The sequence below is a fragment of the Mixophyes fleayi genome, chromosome 7 (assembly GCF_038048845.1).
Source record: "Mixophyes fleayi isolate aMixFle1 chromosome 7, aMixFle1.hap1, whole genome shotgun sequence".
Lineage (NCBI taxonomy): Eukaryota > Metazoa > Chordata > Amphibia > Anura > Limnodynastidae > Mixophyes > Mixophyes fleayi.
Window position 1 is genome coordinate 4,434,148 of NC_134408.1, and position 14,119 is coordinate 4,448,266.

A 14,119-nucleotide genomic window follows, 5' to 3' on the forward strand; every position below is an offset into this window, starting at 1 on the left:
AGTAAATATAGTGAACCAATGTATAGTCCTCTAACTGACACTACAACTGGAATTAGCATGTTGAATATAAACCTATTTATGCAATCTAACATTTAATTGATTTATTTTAATAAGATTAGAGATAAAATCTATTCAACCATCGGTTGTATACATCATACAATCATATAAAAACTTTTAAACAAAAATATAATAGGCCAGAATTGGTCTCAAGCGCATATTGGTGACATAAACAATTAAGACAGACCCTGACTGTAATGATTATGTAGTATATCCAATGACTGATTGTTATTTTCTGTTGAATTCATGTATGACTATGTGAATATTTTATGTAACCTTGTAATGTAATCTCAACGTGTGCTTTGTTAGATGACATGAGTTTGAATTTATGCATGTGTCAGTTATCTGTTGAAATTAGCCAGACCCTGGATAAATAAGGATCTTGGAGGCATTTGAAGCCCCAAAGTTGTAGACCACTTAAGCAGAACGAGCAGTGGTGAGAACTCAAGGTCCTGTGAATATGCCCGATCTCAGGACAACCCTAGCTCAGTTCCAAAGCCCTGTGACACTTGGAACATCAATCTGTCCTTATTGACAGCTAAAACTCCACAGGTGAAGGGTGAAAGCTATGTGGAAAAAAGGTTTAAAATCTTCTGCCTTAGACAATAACATGTACATTTTCATGAGGGACTATCAAGATTGAAATGTCCCATTTTCGCAATTGTGTTGCCTCACATAACAGACCTTAACTTAATCTTATTTGTGTAACATATTGTATGTCTTTAATTAATTTTTGTAAATAGCCTTGGAAACATTTTTCAGATTAAATAAATTTAATCTAGCGTGTTCTCGGTGATTCGTTGTGAACTTACGAAGCCCCGGGAGGCTCATGCAACATGTGTATGTGAAACATTATTAAGTGGTTTCGGTGGACGTGAAACATCATAGTAAATCCTTTGTGGTGGCAGAAAAGGTGTTTTCGTTGCTAAGCGACTAAGGTGACGCCAATCATGGCCAGCTGTTCAGATTGCTGTATTGGGGACAGGCTGGGCGTTCATGACAGTGACCTGCAAATATCAAATGAGGGCTGTACTCAAAGCTAAGATACTGATAGTTGGTGGCTTATCCTAGAGAGATAATGATTGGGATGTCTGCTAATTCACGGTCTTGTTTGCGGCACCAAAGACTTGTCGGGATAGAGAGTGTCTGCGTGCATTCCATTCTGGAACACACGTTATTTCCCGTGTACAGGTGATTAGAACAGTCAAACTGATAGTGCCCCACTGCGTTTCATCTCAGTATGGGGTTTGGACTTTCTCAAGGGTGAATGTGCAAGCAATTACTCAGTATTAAATACCTATTGGCCTCATCGTTCATTGGCTCAAGTGTGTTGTGATGCATGTATATGTTACTCCTTTGGACCACCTTATATTTTGAACATTTGTCTAGAAGTAATGGACATGTTTGTGTAATAAATAATTAATCACATAGCCACAGAAAAGTAAAGACATTCAGGGAAAGCAATACATATTGATGTACTCATACCAACAATTCATGACTAAGATACATAGCAATCAAATATCTAAGAAAAACGTAAGTTTCGAGAACACTGAGGTACAAGACCAGTCCCCTTGACAACATTACTGTCCACAAAACCAGTTTTGACTATGACTCATTAGCCCTAAAATCATTAGAAAAGTGATGGTTAAATAGGAGAGATTTGGTTATGGAGGGATTGAGTATACATGAAGAAACCTACACTGATATATTTGACTATGAAGTTGAAACTATTCTACCACAATCAACCTTTAAAATTATCACACCAGACTAATCACCTGTTTTGTTGAAGAATAACGCAATATATTCCACACATTACCAATCAACAGTAACAATACAGACAAATCACCAGATTACAAGAAGTTGTTTTTTTTCAGGACCCAGTCTGATACACAAAACACTAGCAACGAACTTAAAAAAAGAAAGAAAGCTAAACGTCTCAGAAGAGGAACAAGGGGAAGGATAAAAAAAACCCAGTGAAAATTCACCACTGACAACACCCCCGTCCAACCAGTAGGTGTTTTCAACCTAAGCGACTACCCTCTAACTGATATGGTAATAAGCATGTTGAATAAGGGGATGAAATAGGCTCTGTCAAAGAAACTCAATAAATTTGAGACGTTTATAGATATACATAAATTTGTTTCAAATTGTCCCTTAAAATATATTATTCTAAATCCCCATTAGAGAGAACAATAAGGCAAGATAGGGACATCAATAGCATGGATTCAGACAAACAAACACACTGGTCTCAAACCACAATCCACCTTTGACCCCAAATATATGAAAGGCCATCTAATAGATACATTTGAACAATTGGTACTGGATGATGTACACAAGATTGTGGACGATACTGGGGAAAAGAAAAAACATACTAAGAACAATCTAAATAAATCAAAATTAGAAGCATTATCTAAATTGAGAAATCAGGACAATATAGTGATTAAACCAGCCGACAAGGATAGGGGCATCGTGATCTTAAACGAAAATGTTTACCTAGAAGAAACATAAGATTTTATCTGACTCATTGACCTATAAATTATTTGAAGCCAATTCCACTGAGGCCATTTAACAAGAACTCAGGAATATATCCCAAAAAGGACACAATCTTGGCATCATTAATCAAAATGAATACACTTAAATTTACACCCAACATCTGGTAATTCCAGTTGTATACCATCTGCCAAAAATCCATGAAAACATCACACGCCCACCTGGAAGACCGATCATATTGGGGGTTAACTCGATTACATCTAACCTATCCCATTGTGTAGATTCCTTTTTGCATGCATTCATAAAGATACAACGATCACATATGCAAGACACCACGCACATATTACAAATCTTTCAGGATAAAGAATGGAACAATAACTTGGTTAGTTACATGTAACATAACTTCTTTGTATACTGTTATCCATCATCAACTAGGCTTGTAGAGTGTCAAATTCTTTTTAGAAAAAGATGATAATTTTAAAACGGTTCAAATGGAATTCATTTTAACTAATATAAATTTTATCCTCATCCATCCATAACTATTTTTGGTATAACGATCAGTTCTACCTACAACAATGTGGGACAACAATGGGCACCAGGTTTGCCTCCAGCTACGCTAACCTTTTTATGAGCCATTGGGAAGAAGAACATATCTGGTCAATCCATGGCTGAGGGGCGAACATGGTGTTTAGGAAAAGATGTATTGATTAAATCTTTTTTATTTGGGATGGCACTTTAGACAACTTGAATGATTTTTTTATATATCTTAACAGCAATAAAAGTGGCCTGAATTTTACCTCAAATTTTAGGAAGACAAGTGTGGAGTTTTTAGGCTTGGAAATGTTTATTAATAATTGTGTTTTAGCTACAGGAACGTATAGAAAAACAGTTGATGTTAACAGTTATATCCTGGCCAATAGTCATCACCACCCTAATTGGATCAATAACATCCCTTTAGGACAATTCACCAGAGTTAGGAGAAACCACCCATATAGACTATTGTAGAAAGCAGGGAAGTGTCATGAAGCACAATTTCTAGACAAAAACTATGAGCATCTTATTGTAGGAGACTTAACAGTTAAAGTTGAAAATATGGACAGAGAAATTAAAATATCATCATCATCACCAAATATAAAACAGAATGACGTTAACACTAAGAATAAAATTTATTTTATATCTAAATATTTGTATCAATCCCAACAACTACACCACATTATTAAAAACACATTGGCATTTACTTAAGAAGGATGAGGTTCTGAGTAATATTTTACTTGAGTATCCAGATATTGTTTTTAGGAAAGCACCAGATTTTAAAAGGTCCTAGTAACAGACCACATTAAAAAGAAGAAAGAAAACAATGACTGGCTAATCATTAGTGGTCAAAAAAACATTTTTTTTTATTTTAGAGTAGAGGCTAATATGCTAGAGCATGGGAGCTCATTCCACAGCTGGGGAATGGCCCGGGCAAAGTCCTGAAGGTGGAGGTGGGAAGAGGCAATCAGTGTGGTAGTGAGGCTGTGCTTTGAAGGTGAGGGCGAGAAGTTTAAATTTAATTCTTTAGGCCATGGGGAGCTAGTGTAGCCTGGCAGGGAGGGACAGTAGAGATAAAGCGATGAGAGACAAAAATAATGTGGGCAGCAGCATTGAGGATAGACTTAAGAGGGGCAAGGTGAGAGTCAGGTAGACCAGAGAGAAGGAGGTTACAAGAGAGTGAAAAAGAGTTTTGGTGTCTTTTGTAGTGAGACAGAGCAGAGTCTTGGATATATTCCGGAGGTGGAAGTAGCAGGATTTTGAAAGGGGTAAAATGTGAGGTTTGAAGGAGAGAGAGGAGTCAAGGATGGCTCCTATGCATCAGACTTAAGGGACAGAAAGCAGGGTAGTGTTATTAGCAGAGAGAGAGGTGGGGCTGGAATGATTAGTTCAGTCTTGGAAATATTGAGCTGGGACATTCAAGATGAGATGCCTGAGAGACAGCAGGAGACACGAGACACAAGGGGAGAGGTATAATAAAAATCAGACAGCATGAACCACTTAACTTTGATAACCAGCCTCAGAGGTTTCCCAACTAAACTGGAAATCAGCCCCAGGCTTAGTAGGGCACATTATGACGGGTTTGGTGAACCAAACCCGGCCTGACCAACGTAGGAATAGAACTTCTATAAGGTTTTCCCCTGCACCCACAATGTAGAGTAGGAAAAATTGGGACCCACCACCATTGATCCCAGTATAATGGGCTCAGGGTCACTAATCACTGTGCCCCATTGCACTAATATATAAGCAACTAAAGCACACATGCAAAGGGTTAATAGATTTTTACTTAAATACAGACTCCCTTATCTTACCACTTCATTAAAGTCCAATAAGAATTTGTTTCCACAATGAAGCACAGAGGAAATGAAATAAAAATCTCTAACAATCAACAATAACTGGTCGCTAAGAGCACCTTAACACCATGGCAGTGTAGACCCAATCACAAGCAATTTTCCTACATTAGACTCCTGGGAAAACTGCTTGTGATTGGCTGAGCGACCATGGCCTGTCCAGGTTATTTAAGTACACAGTCATTCAGGCCGGATGCTCCCAATGAGCAGTTCACATTGTATTTTTATTTCTTTCCCTAAGGACTACGCTGTGAAAGAAGATTTTTATCTTTAATAAAGTGAAAACACAGGGGTTTCAGGTAGTCTTTATTTAAATACAGGTGTGTTTTATATTTTTACTTTTACTTTTTATATAGTAGTATAATGATGTCTCAGTCTTTGTGACCCCAACCCATTATACTGGGAGCCCTGGGATGTGGCAATAGCCAATCGGGGCTTCTACATGCTGTAAACCCCATTGAAATGAATGGGCTATTTAATGAATGGGAAAAGCTTCACTAGTAAATAAATAAAAGCAGCCCCTGGGTCTCCCATAGAGACCCCAACGCTGGCTGACCAGACTGGGTCTAGTTCCCACTATCACAGGGGACCCCGTGCTTCAGGTTTCTCTGTTCTAGGCTTTTATTTTATGTTTAATAAAGTGATAAACAAAAACTTTGAAATTGTTTTATACAAATAAATACTGTTGTTTTTATTTGATCTTAATTTAATTTTTTCTTGAATGAAAAAGATGCAGATCTGGTCATTCAAACAGCTTGGTCGTGGAAGAAGTTGATGACATACTGTATGCTGAAACTATATGAATGAATCGCTTGCACAATGTGTGGTAAGAGTCCCCCAAGTGGCCAGTACTGGCACTACAAGCAAAAAGTATTCATGTTTTTGTAAGTCATAATATGTGAGGCAAAATGGTAATGCAAGAACAGCATGATGAGATAAAGTCCTGATGTGCCAGGTGTCCCATGTTTGTTTCATTTGTAGTAATGAAACCTAAATACAAACCTATTACACCACTCAGGAGGAATATAGAGAAATTAGTCCTCTCTTTTCCATGTCACCCTCATACGTCTGCAGCCAGGGTGTGTGCTGTGCTCTCCCATAGCTACCAGTGTTTGAAAATCATTTCCAGAACACTTTGCTAGTTGGATGGTGAATGTCAGCGTGCTATGGACAGTCCAGGACTAGCAGACCTCGGAGCACCACAACATCCATCATAACGTTCTCATTGTTATAATCTACAATTTCTGTGAGTTTTTCTTTAATTCGTATTATCTTACAAATCCCAGAGAATAAGAGCAGAAAGTGAGGACCACATTTTATATGCAGTAAGAGGAATTGTGTTGGACATCTGATCAGTTTTGGAAAATAATGACATTTATAGGAGCAATTCTTTAAAACCTGGGACTGTCCCTGGAAAGTAGGGACATTGGGCAACTATGTCCTCAGGCGACGTCACTTCCTTTGTGTGGCCGACTGCCATTTGGGGAGGGTCAGTAACCCATGGATCCATTACATTACCACAGTTACATGGTTAAATATTTAAATGCAAATATAAGTACATTGAAATTATTCCCATAGATTGTAAGCTTGCGAGCAGCCTTCTCACCTCTTTGTCTGTTTTATCCAGTTTCTTTATTAGTTTACTATGTTTGTCCCCAATTGTAAAGCGCTACGGAATATATTGGCGCTATATAAATAAATGATGATGATGATGATGATGATGATGTAGATAATTGTCAAATTCAATTGTCATATTCTGGTATATTATACTCTGTCTATTTGTATGGAAGCTTAGTTTGTTATAATTATTTTTTTATCTTAATATGTTAACTAAGAAAAAACATTTTAACATTCAATAGGTAAAGAAGGTAATACACACATTATAAGATAATTAAAAAACATACCAGAAGGTTTATACATTGAAACTATACAGTATTAGTTTTCCCAAATTGATTTTTCAGAATATTTCTACTAATTACTAGTTAATTAGATATGTAATGAGGTATATAAGTAATTAATAGTTTTCAGTCTAAAACACAGCTTTAGGAGGATTTTATCCTTGTATTTGAAAGAACAAATAGAACACTTTTAAGTATAAACCATAGTGATTCCTTGTAGACAGACAAACAGTCTGAATAATTATCTCCAGGGGCACTGGAGAATAAGGGGGGAATAGTTTTGCAAAACTCTACAAATTCCTTTACCAGGTACATCCATAAGCCACAATCCGTTTGGTTCCTAAGGAACGTGTAACTATATTAGCTTAAGGTGTGACTTTGTGACACCAGTATACACCTGGAAAGACTGTATCCTCTATTGCAATAACCCAGCTGAAGATGATACCTGGGGGGTAAATGTATATATTGGCGGCTATTTAAGGCCGCCGATTTTCAGCAATTTGCTGTCTGTATTTGAAACCCGATAGGTTTTACCTCTAATAAAATTGCCATTTTAAATAACAATGTCAAATCACAGAAAATCAGTGGTTTTAACTAAGCATCAATTGATACTTTTACCCACCGGTCTGAATATTTTGAATATTTGTTTATTATAATAGTAACTCAAGATGTGACATGAATAAGTCTTCCACAGTTTGGTTCGGGGGAGGCAAATTAATGGTGAAATGTAACTATGTAACCACAAATCTTATACTACTGGTTTTGTTTTTATTTTTTGGAGAATTTATTAAAAAAAACATTGATATTTTAGAAGACAATGTTGATCCACATACTAGAACATTATAAAGTAATTTGGTGACTGCAAAATACGTCATTGTAGAAAGTAGCAGACAGGTTTTGCTGATCTATACTCAACTTTTTCTATGTGGCAATTATTTTTGTTCTCTTTCATGCAAAAATCTATGCAGAAATTTCTTGCGCTCGGCTCGTTCTTTCCTTGGGTTACGTTCCTCTTTCAGTTTGAAGTTGACATCTAACAATACTTTGTAGATTAGGTTCAGGAACTGTAAGTGTCGTCCTCGGGTCTTCAGGTGGTCTTCAACTGTGTAATTCTCCACTGCAAAGATCTCCTCTGCCCCCATCCCCTCAAACATGTCACGGAATTTGGAGAAAGGACCACTTGTCTTATGGGTGAGGACAATGATGGGGAAGATTCCTGTGAACGGAGAAGATCATTGTTAGTGTAAGCATCCAAAAAAAGAAGAAAACATGGATGCAGATTTTTATCTCTAAAAAAAAGTAGACAGATTTAACTAATACGCGGGATTAAGATTGCACATTTATATATGTGATATAGGAGGTACTAAGCCCTAAAATTAAAGTTTTCAGCTATGAATGTAAAACACACTGTTCATTGTCACCCTGACATGGAAGAACTGCTAAAATGTAAAGTATTATCTCCCCACTACATTAGACAGCTGAAGTTCCTCCGACATCTAAAGGGCGGTGTGAATACAGAAAGCAATGCATCTTAAAATACTAAAATCCAGTCATTAGAACCCGGACTATGATACATTTACCCCCTAGTGTGATAATGCTGGACCCCGTGCATGAATGGACCAATCCACTCACTGCATTTCAGCAAAGCAAGTCTTCCAAGCTGTCAATCCCTCTGTGTCTCTCTGATATATAAGCCCCTTCCTTCTAACATTGCAGCCTGCTGCACTGTGGTGAAACAGAGCATGGGGGATACATTATTATTTAGTTAAGTACAAATACTCCAGTTATATCATGTATGTTATTCAGCAATCACAGTTACCTGTTAAATCCCGGCAGTTTTTCAGAAATGTCTTAATTTCTTCCCGTTCTTTGTCTGCAATTTCCTTTTTCACACTGTAAAGACAATAACTCGCAGGTGAGATATCGATCATTATCTCCACTTTTTACACAAACCATTGGAAGATATTGAAGAACTTTTATGAAGGAAATTGTTGTTGTCCATAACGACCACTCAGATATTTTATTTAATATTCTGAACCAGTTTTGTCTAACTTCCAAAAATTTGCGGGACAGATTAATTTTGATCCGTATGATGAGGGCCCACAAAGCTTCTCATGGTGAGGAATCTTCTCGAGCATGACACAATATTGTCAAAAATATCTACATATACTCCAGTCCATAAATACATATTGTGATGTGCGGTATGACAAGAACATGTACACTACAATAGAGGTGAATGAGTGTAGAGCAAATATAAATACAATCCATATCAAGCACAGTTGTATCTATTGTAGAGGTATAGCATATCTCCTAATACCACTATTATCTCCTAATAGCACTATTATCACTATATAGCCATTACTAATACCATACCTAGCCTCCGGATTACACAGTGTAGACTCCTAATGCCACCACAAAGCATCATAATAACATTACTTATCAACCTAATACCACAACATAGCCTCCTAATGAGACCACCACATAACCTCCTAATACCACCATAGAGCCTCCTAATATCACCACATAGTCTCCTCATACCACCACAGAACCTCCTAATATCACCACAGAACCTCCTACTAACATCACATAGCATCCTAATACCACCATGTAGCCTCCTAATGCCAGCACATGTCACACATAGCCTGATACTGCTTCCACATTAACTTGTAAAACCACCAGATAGCCTCCTAATAACATGTAACCTCCTATTACCACCACATAGCCTGATAATGCTACTAGATAGCCTGATAATTCCTCAACATAACCTTGTAATGCCACCAACTGGTCTCCTATTACCACCATGAAGCCTCCTAATACAACCACATAGCTTCATAATACCAGCATATCATCATCATCATCATCACCATTTATTTATATAGCGCCACTAATTCTGCAGCGCTGTACAGAGAACTCACTCACATCAGTCCCTGCCCTATTGGGGCTTACAGTCTAACAGGATCATAACTAGGGCTGTGCGACAGGGGCGACCACCAAGGGCTCAACGCTGAAGGGGGGCACAATTTCAGAATATCTTAGGTTAATTTGGTTAAAATTAAGGGCTGGGGGGTGGCATTTTTCTTTCTCGCCCCAGGCGCTAGATTTCTAACTTAAGGCTCTGGGTCTAAATTCTCTAACATACACACACACACAGACAGAGACAGACAAACTAGGGTCAATTTGTTAGCAGCCAATTAACCTACCAGTATGTTTTTGGAGTGTCGGAGGAAACCCACCCAAAACACGGGGAGAACATACAAACTCCTCACAGATAAGGCCATGGTTGGGAGTTGAACTCATGACCCCAGTCCTGCAAGGCAGAAGTGCTAACCACTATGCCACCGTGCTGCCCATATAGTGTCCTAAAGCCACCACAAAGCCTTCTAATGCCATCAGATAAAATCATAATATAACCACATAGCCTCCTAATACTACCAAATAGAATCCTAGTGCCATCATGTTCTAATGCTACCCTAAAGCCTGAACAAGCCATCATGTAGCTCACTTATGACACTAGTTAGCCCGCTATTAACATTACATAAATAAATAATAATATGTGAATATGAATTAGGTATTTAAAGGTATCACCACAAGGATATTTTACTATGTGGCAGATGGGTTAATATTTATCACCAGCTTCTCTAGTTAGCTTCTCACCTGTAGACAAATATTGGTACAGTGATATCAGTGAAGTTCGGCTCCACGTCGACATCTTCAAGTCGATCCAACATCTCCTCGTACTCTTTTGTCCATTCAACTCTTTGGTCTAGAGGGTTAAAATTACCTAAAGAAGAAAATAAATATATATATATATGTTTAAAATGGCTGAAATGTAACAGAAACTGAAACTATGTCAAATAAATCATTTACAAATATTTGATGATGAAATCCTTGCGATACAGATTACTGTAGTCTGCGTTCAGTGGTGAATGGTTTGCAGAGGGGTCACAATTAAATGTTAGTAGAGAATTGATCTGTCTGCCATAGGATGCAGTGCCCTATTCAAGGATAAATTGCTAGCTGCTTGGTACAAGGTTTGTATAATATACAATGGACATCTCTTGTCTGCATCACCAAATTTCATAAGACATTTTGGCATAATTATTAACATTCTTGTGGATATGGAAAAGTTGACTGAAGAAGCCATAACAAAATTGAACACTAAATATTAAACCAGCTGAAGAATTTAACACACTTCAACAATTAGGGTGATTTACAAATTTCCTCTAGAAATTAAGATAATAAAGTTTTTACACAGGTAGATCCCTGTATCTATAACCGATGTTCTCCCCAGTCCTGGCTCACTGACCTGGGTCTGACCTCTAGGAGAGAAGGACCAAATAGAACAACTGACTGCAGGATAGAGCCAGGGGTATGTTAGTCACCATGATGTGTATACATTGATATTTAGATTCTGCCACTGGCTTTATCTTCAATCTAAGAACTTTAATAAATCCAGAGATCCAGAGAAGAGATGAATGAACTGTACAGTACACACCCATTCTGGATTTTAAATTATTATTGTCATTTTATTTAGTTAAACAAATATCAAATACATCAGTAACATGGATAGTTATAGAGATTATTGATCACTTGCGGATCATATGTCACTTGACTCCACAACCGGTGATTCAGACTCCAGCACCCAGGACAGTGATACAGAACTGACAATGAGTGTGGAGCAAATAAAAGTAAATTTTACAACATTTAGAAAACATATTCTATTTTCATGCAGCTGTTCTGATGGTTTCATATCAGTTACATTTAGTGGAGTTGTCCTTTAGGGGAGCTGGTATTTTATCTGTGAGATCCAACATTGCATCACTTTTACAAAAACATAAAATATGTTTAGAAATCAAATTTATAATTTGTATTCAACATATTCTGAACATAACTCACCCAGCTGGGCGTAAATCTCCCCGGTCTCAAAGCAGTTCAGCATGGAGCATCCTCGGTTGTCCACCATTGTGATGTTGTTGGTTATTGGATAAGATTTCCTCTCCATGGTGAGGCCTCCATCAGCCTGGGCAGCCTCGGCGTGTGGGGTAAACACCTTATCATAGAGGGCATATTTGCAGGAGTTGATGAAGGAAGATTTGCCATGTCCCAGAAAACCAAACAGCTGCAGGAGGATCCGGTTGTAGCCCTGGTTTCCCAGAGCACAGTTGTTGAGGTTGAAGGACTGGATGTATTCTTTTAGCTGGTCAACGTCCATCACTGCTCCGTCTTTTTCTAAGCTGAAATATTTTCTCTTCGCACAAAGGCAGAAACTATTACTGACGTGAAACCAAAACATTTTACTTTCACTTTACGCAATGATAATCTTCCTGTAAAAAAAATGTGGGATTTTTCATTTGAAAGAAATTATGCAGTGGAAATAAAATCCACGCATGACGATGATGATGATGATGACATCCTGATACAGGGCGGACAATTCCAGGCACTTCAGCTACTTCAACAACAAAGCTTTCAACCCATCCCTACAGTATTATAAATTGTCTGATGATATGTAATCTATTATCACCTTCTTACAGGGCATCTGGATTTTCTCACAAATAGATCGAAAATGTTTTTAAAATGGAATTGTAACATGTCACCAGTTTTACTCTACTTGTGAGTTCTGCATTTTATCAGGAATGTTTTAATCTCTTCCACTTCTTTTCCTGAAATTTCTTTCTTGGTGCTGGAAAGACAAACAGCAATGGGAAAAATAGTGATATAAACACATTTACTTTTGTGAATATTTATCAAGCTTTGTTCATGTCGCTCAATCCCAGCTGCATTAATTGATAGAATTTTGGTAAAATTGTTTTGGTAAAATTGTCAGCAACAAGGATATATATAAACTTTTACTGATCCTCCTACTTGTGTCATTTATTCAATAGTTAGTGTTATGTTCAAAGTGATTTAGGATGAGGTTCATAAAAGTCATACATTTCTGATCTCTCTTGTTTCTTGTTTAGAGCAGTTGTGTGCAGATTTGTGTCTTTCTGGATATTACATTTTGCCTTTTTCTTTTTCCTCCTTTTTGTTCTTATTGAGAGGCATTGAGGTGTCACGATCTGCCTGCAGCTTGCTGCTTTGTATTGGCAGCTCCTGCTTCCAGGACTATTAGACTTTATTATTTGTTTCTTTTTATGTGTTGCAGCTGTACCTCTATTCACCAGAGGTGCTGCTTGTGTGCCTGCTTCTAGTCCCTTAGGAGTTAACCTGCTACACTATTATCTCTGGCACCTGGGTGTTCCCTATGTTTACCTGTTTCTCCCAGCATTCATTGCTGGTTATTGATCTTACACTCTGTGGTCACTTCCTCCTGCCGTGCTCCTGGGTTTACGCTGCTTGAGATCTCTACTTACATTCTGCTGACCTGTTTCACCTGTGAACCTGGTATTTACCCCTGCATTTCCCTGTACTTGCTGCCTGGAATCTTTCCACACCTCCTGTTTACCTGCAACTGCTGTATACCTGGTAATTACTACAAGCTCATTATTACAACAACTGTTCTGACTCTTCAGCAATAAACTTGAATGTTTTTTCACCTTATTCATGGCTCCTAAGCTGTATTCCTGCATTGATTCGTGACATGAGGACCCAGTCATTGGCACCACTCTACCTGATAGACCCTCATTTGTATATAGAAAGGCCCCCACCATTAGAGATAAGATAGATCGAAGTGTTACATTTGATATTGAGAGACCTTTGGTGAAAGTATTGGGTTTTATAGATGCAGCATGTGTATGATGTGTAAGAGTTGCACTTCAGAGTCTAACCGATTGGACAAGGTTACTGTTAATCATCAATCCTATTGCAACTTCTCAATGGGATTAAGGTCTGGGGAATTTCATGGCCATGGACCCAAAATTTCAATGTTTTGATCCCCGAGCCACTTAGTTATCACTTTTGCCTTAGGGCAAGGTGTTCCATCATTCTGGAAAAGGCATTGTTCATCACCAAACTGTTCTTGGATGGTTGGGAGAAGTTGCTCTTGGAGGATGTTTTGGTACCATTCTTTATTCATGGCTGTGTTCTTATGCAAAATTGTGAGTGAGCCCACTCCCTTGACTGAGAAGCAACCCCACACATGACTGGTCTCAGGGTGCTTCACTGTTGGCATGACACTTGACTGATGGTGGCGTTTACCGTTCTTTCTCCGGACAAGTGTTTTTCCAGATGCCCCCAGCAATCTGAAAGGGGTTTCATCAGAGAAAATTACTTTACCCCAGTCCTCAGCAGTCCAATCCCTGTATCTTCCCTCTGGAGAGCAGTGGCTTCTTTACTGGCCTTCTTGACATCAGA

The 14,119-nt window shown here is 38.1% G+C and overlaps 1 protein-coding gene across 1 annotated transcript; it reads right to left on the reverse strand.

Moving 5' to 3' along the window:
• Positions 1–7,586: 7,586 nt before the first annotated feature.
• Positions 7,587–12,116, reverse strand: LOC142098583 (uncharacterized). The gene is made up of 4 exons (XM_075181422.1): positions 11,723–12,116; positions 10,481–10,607; positions 8,646–8,719; positions 7,587–8,042 (listed from the first exon to the last, which is right to left on the reverse strand). Exons 1-4 carry the CDS (start codon positions 12,036–12,038, stop codon positions 7,759–7,761), a joined length of 801 nt encoding a protein of 266 aa, XP_075037523.1. The 5' UTR covers positions 12,039–12,116; the 3' UTR covers positions 7,587–7,758.
• Between the last annotated feature and the right edge of the window lie 2,003 nt (positions 12,117–14,119).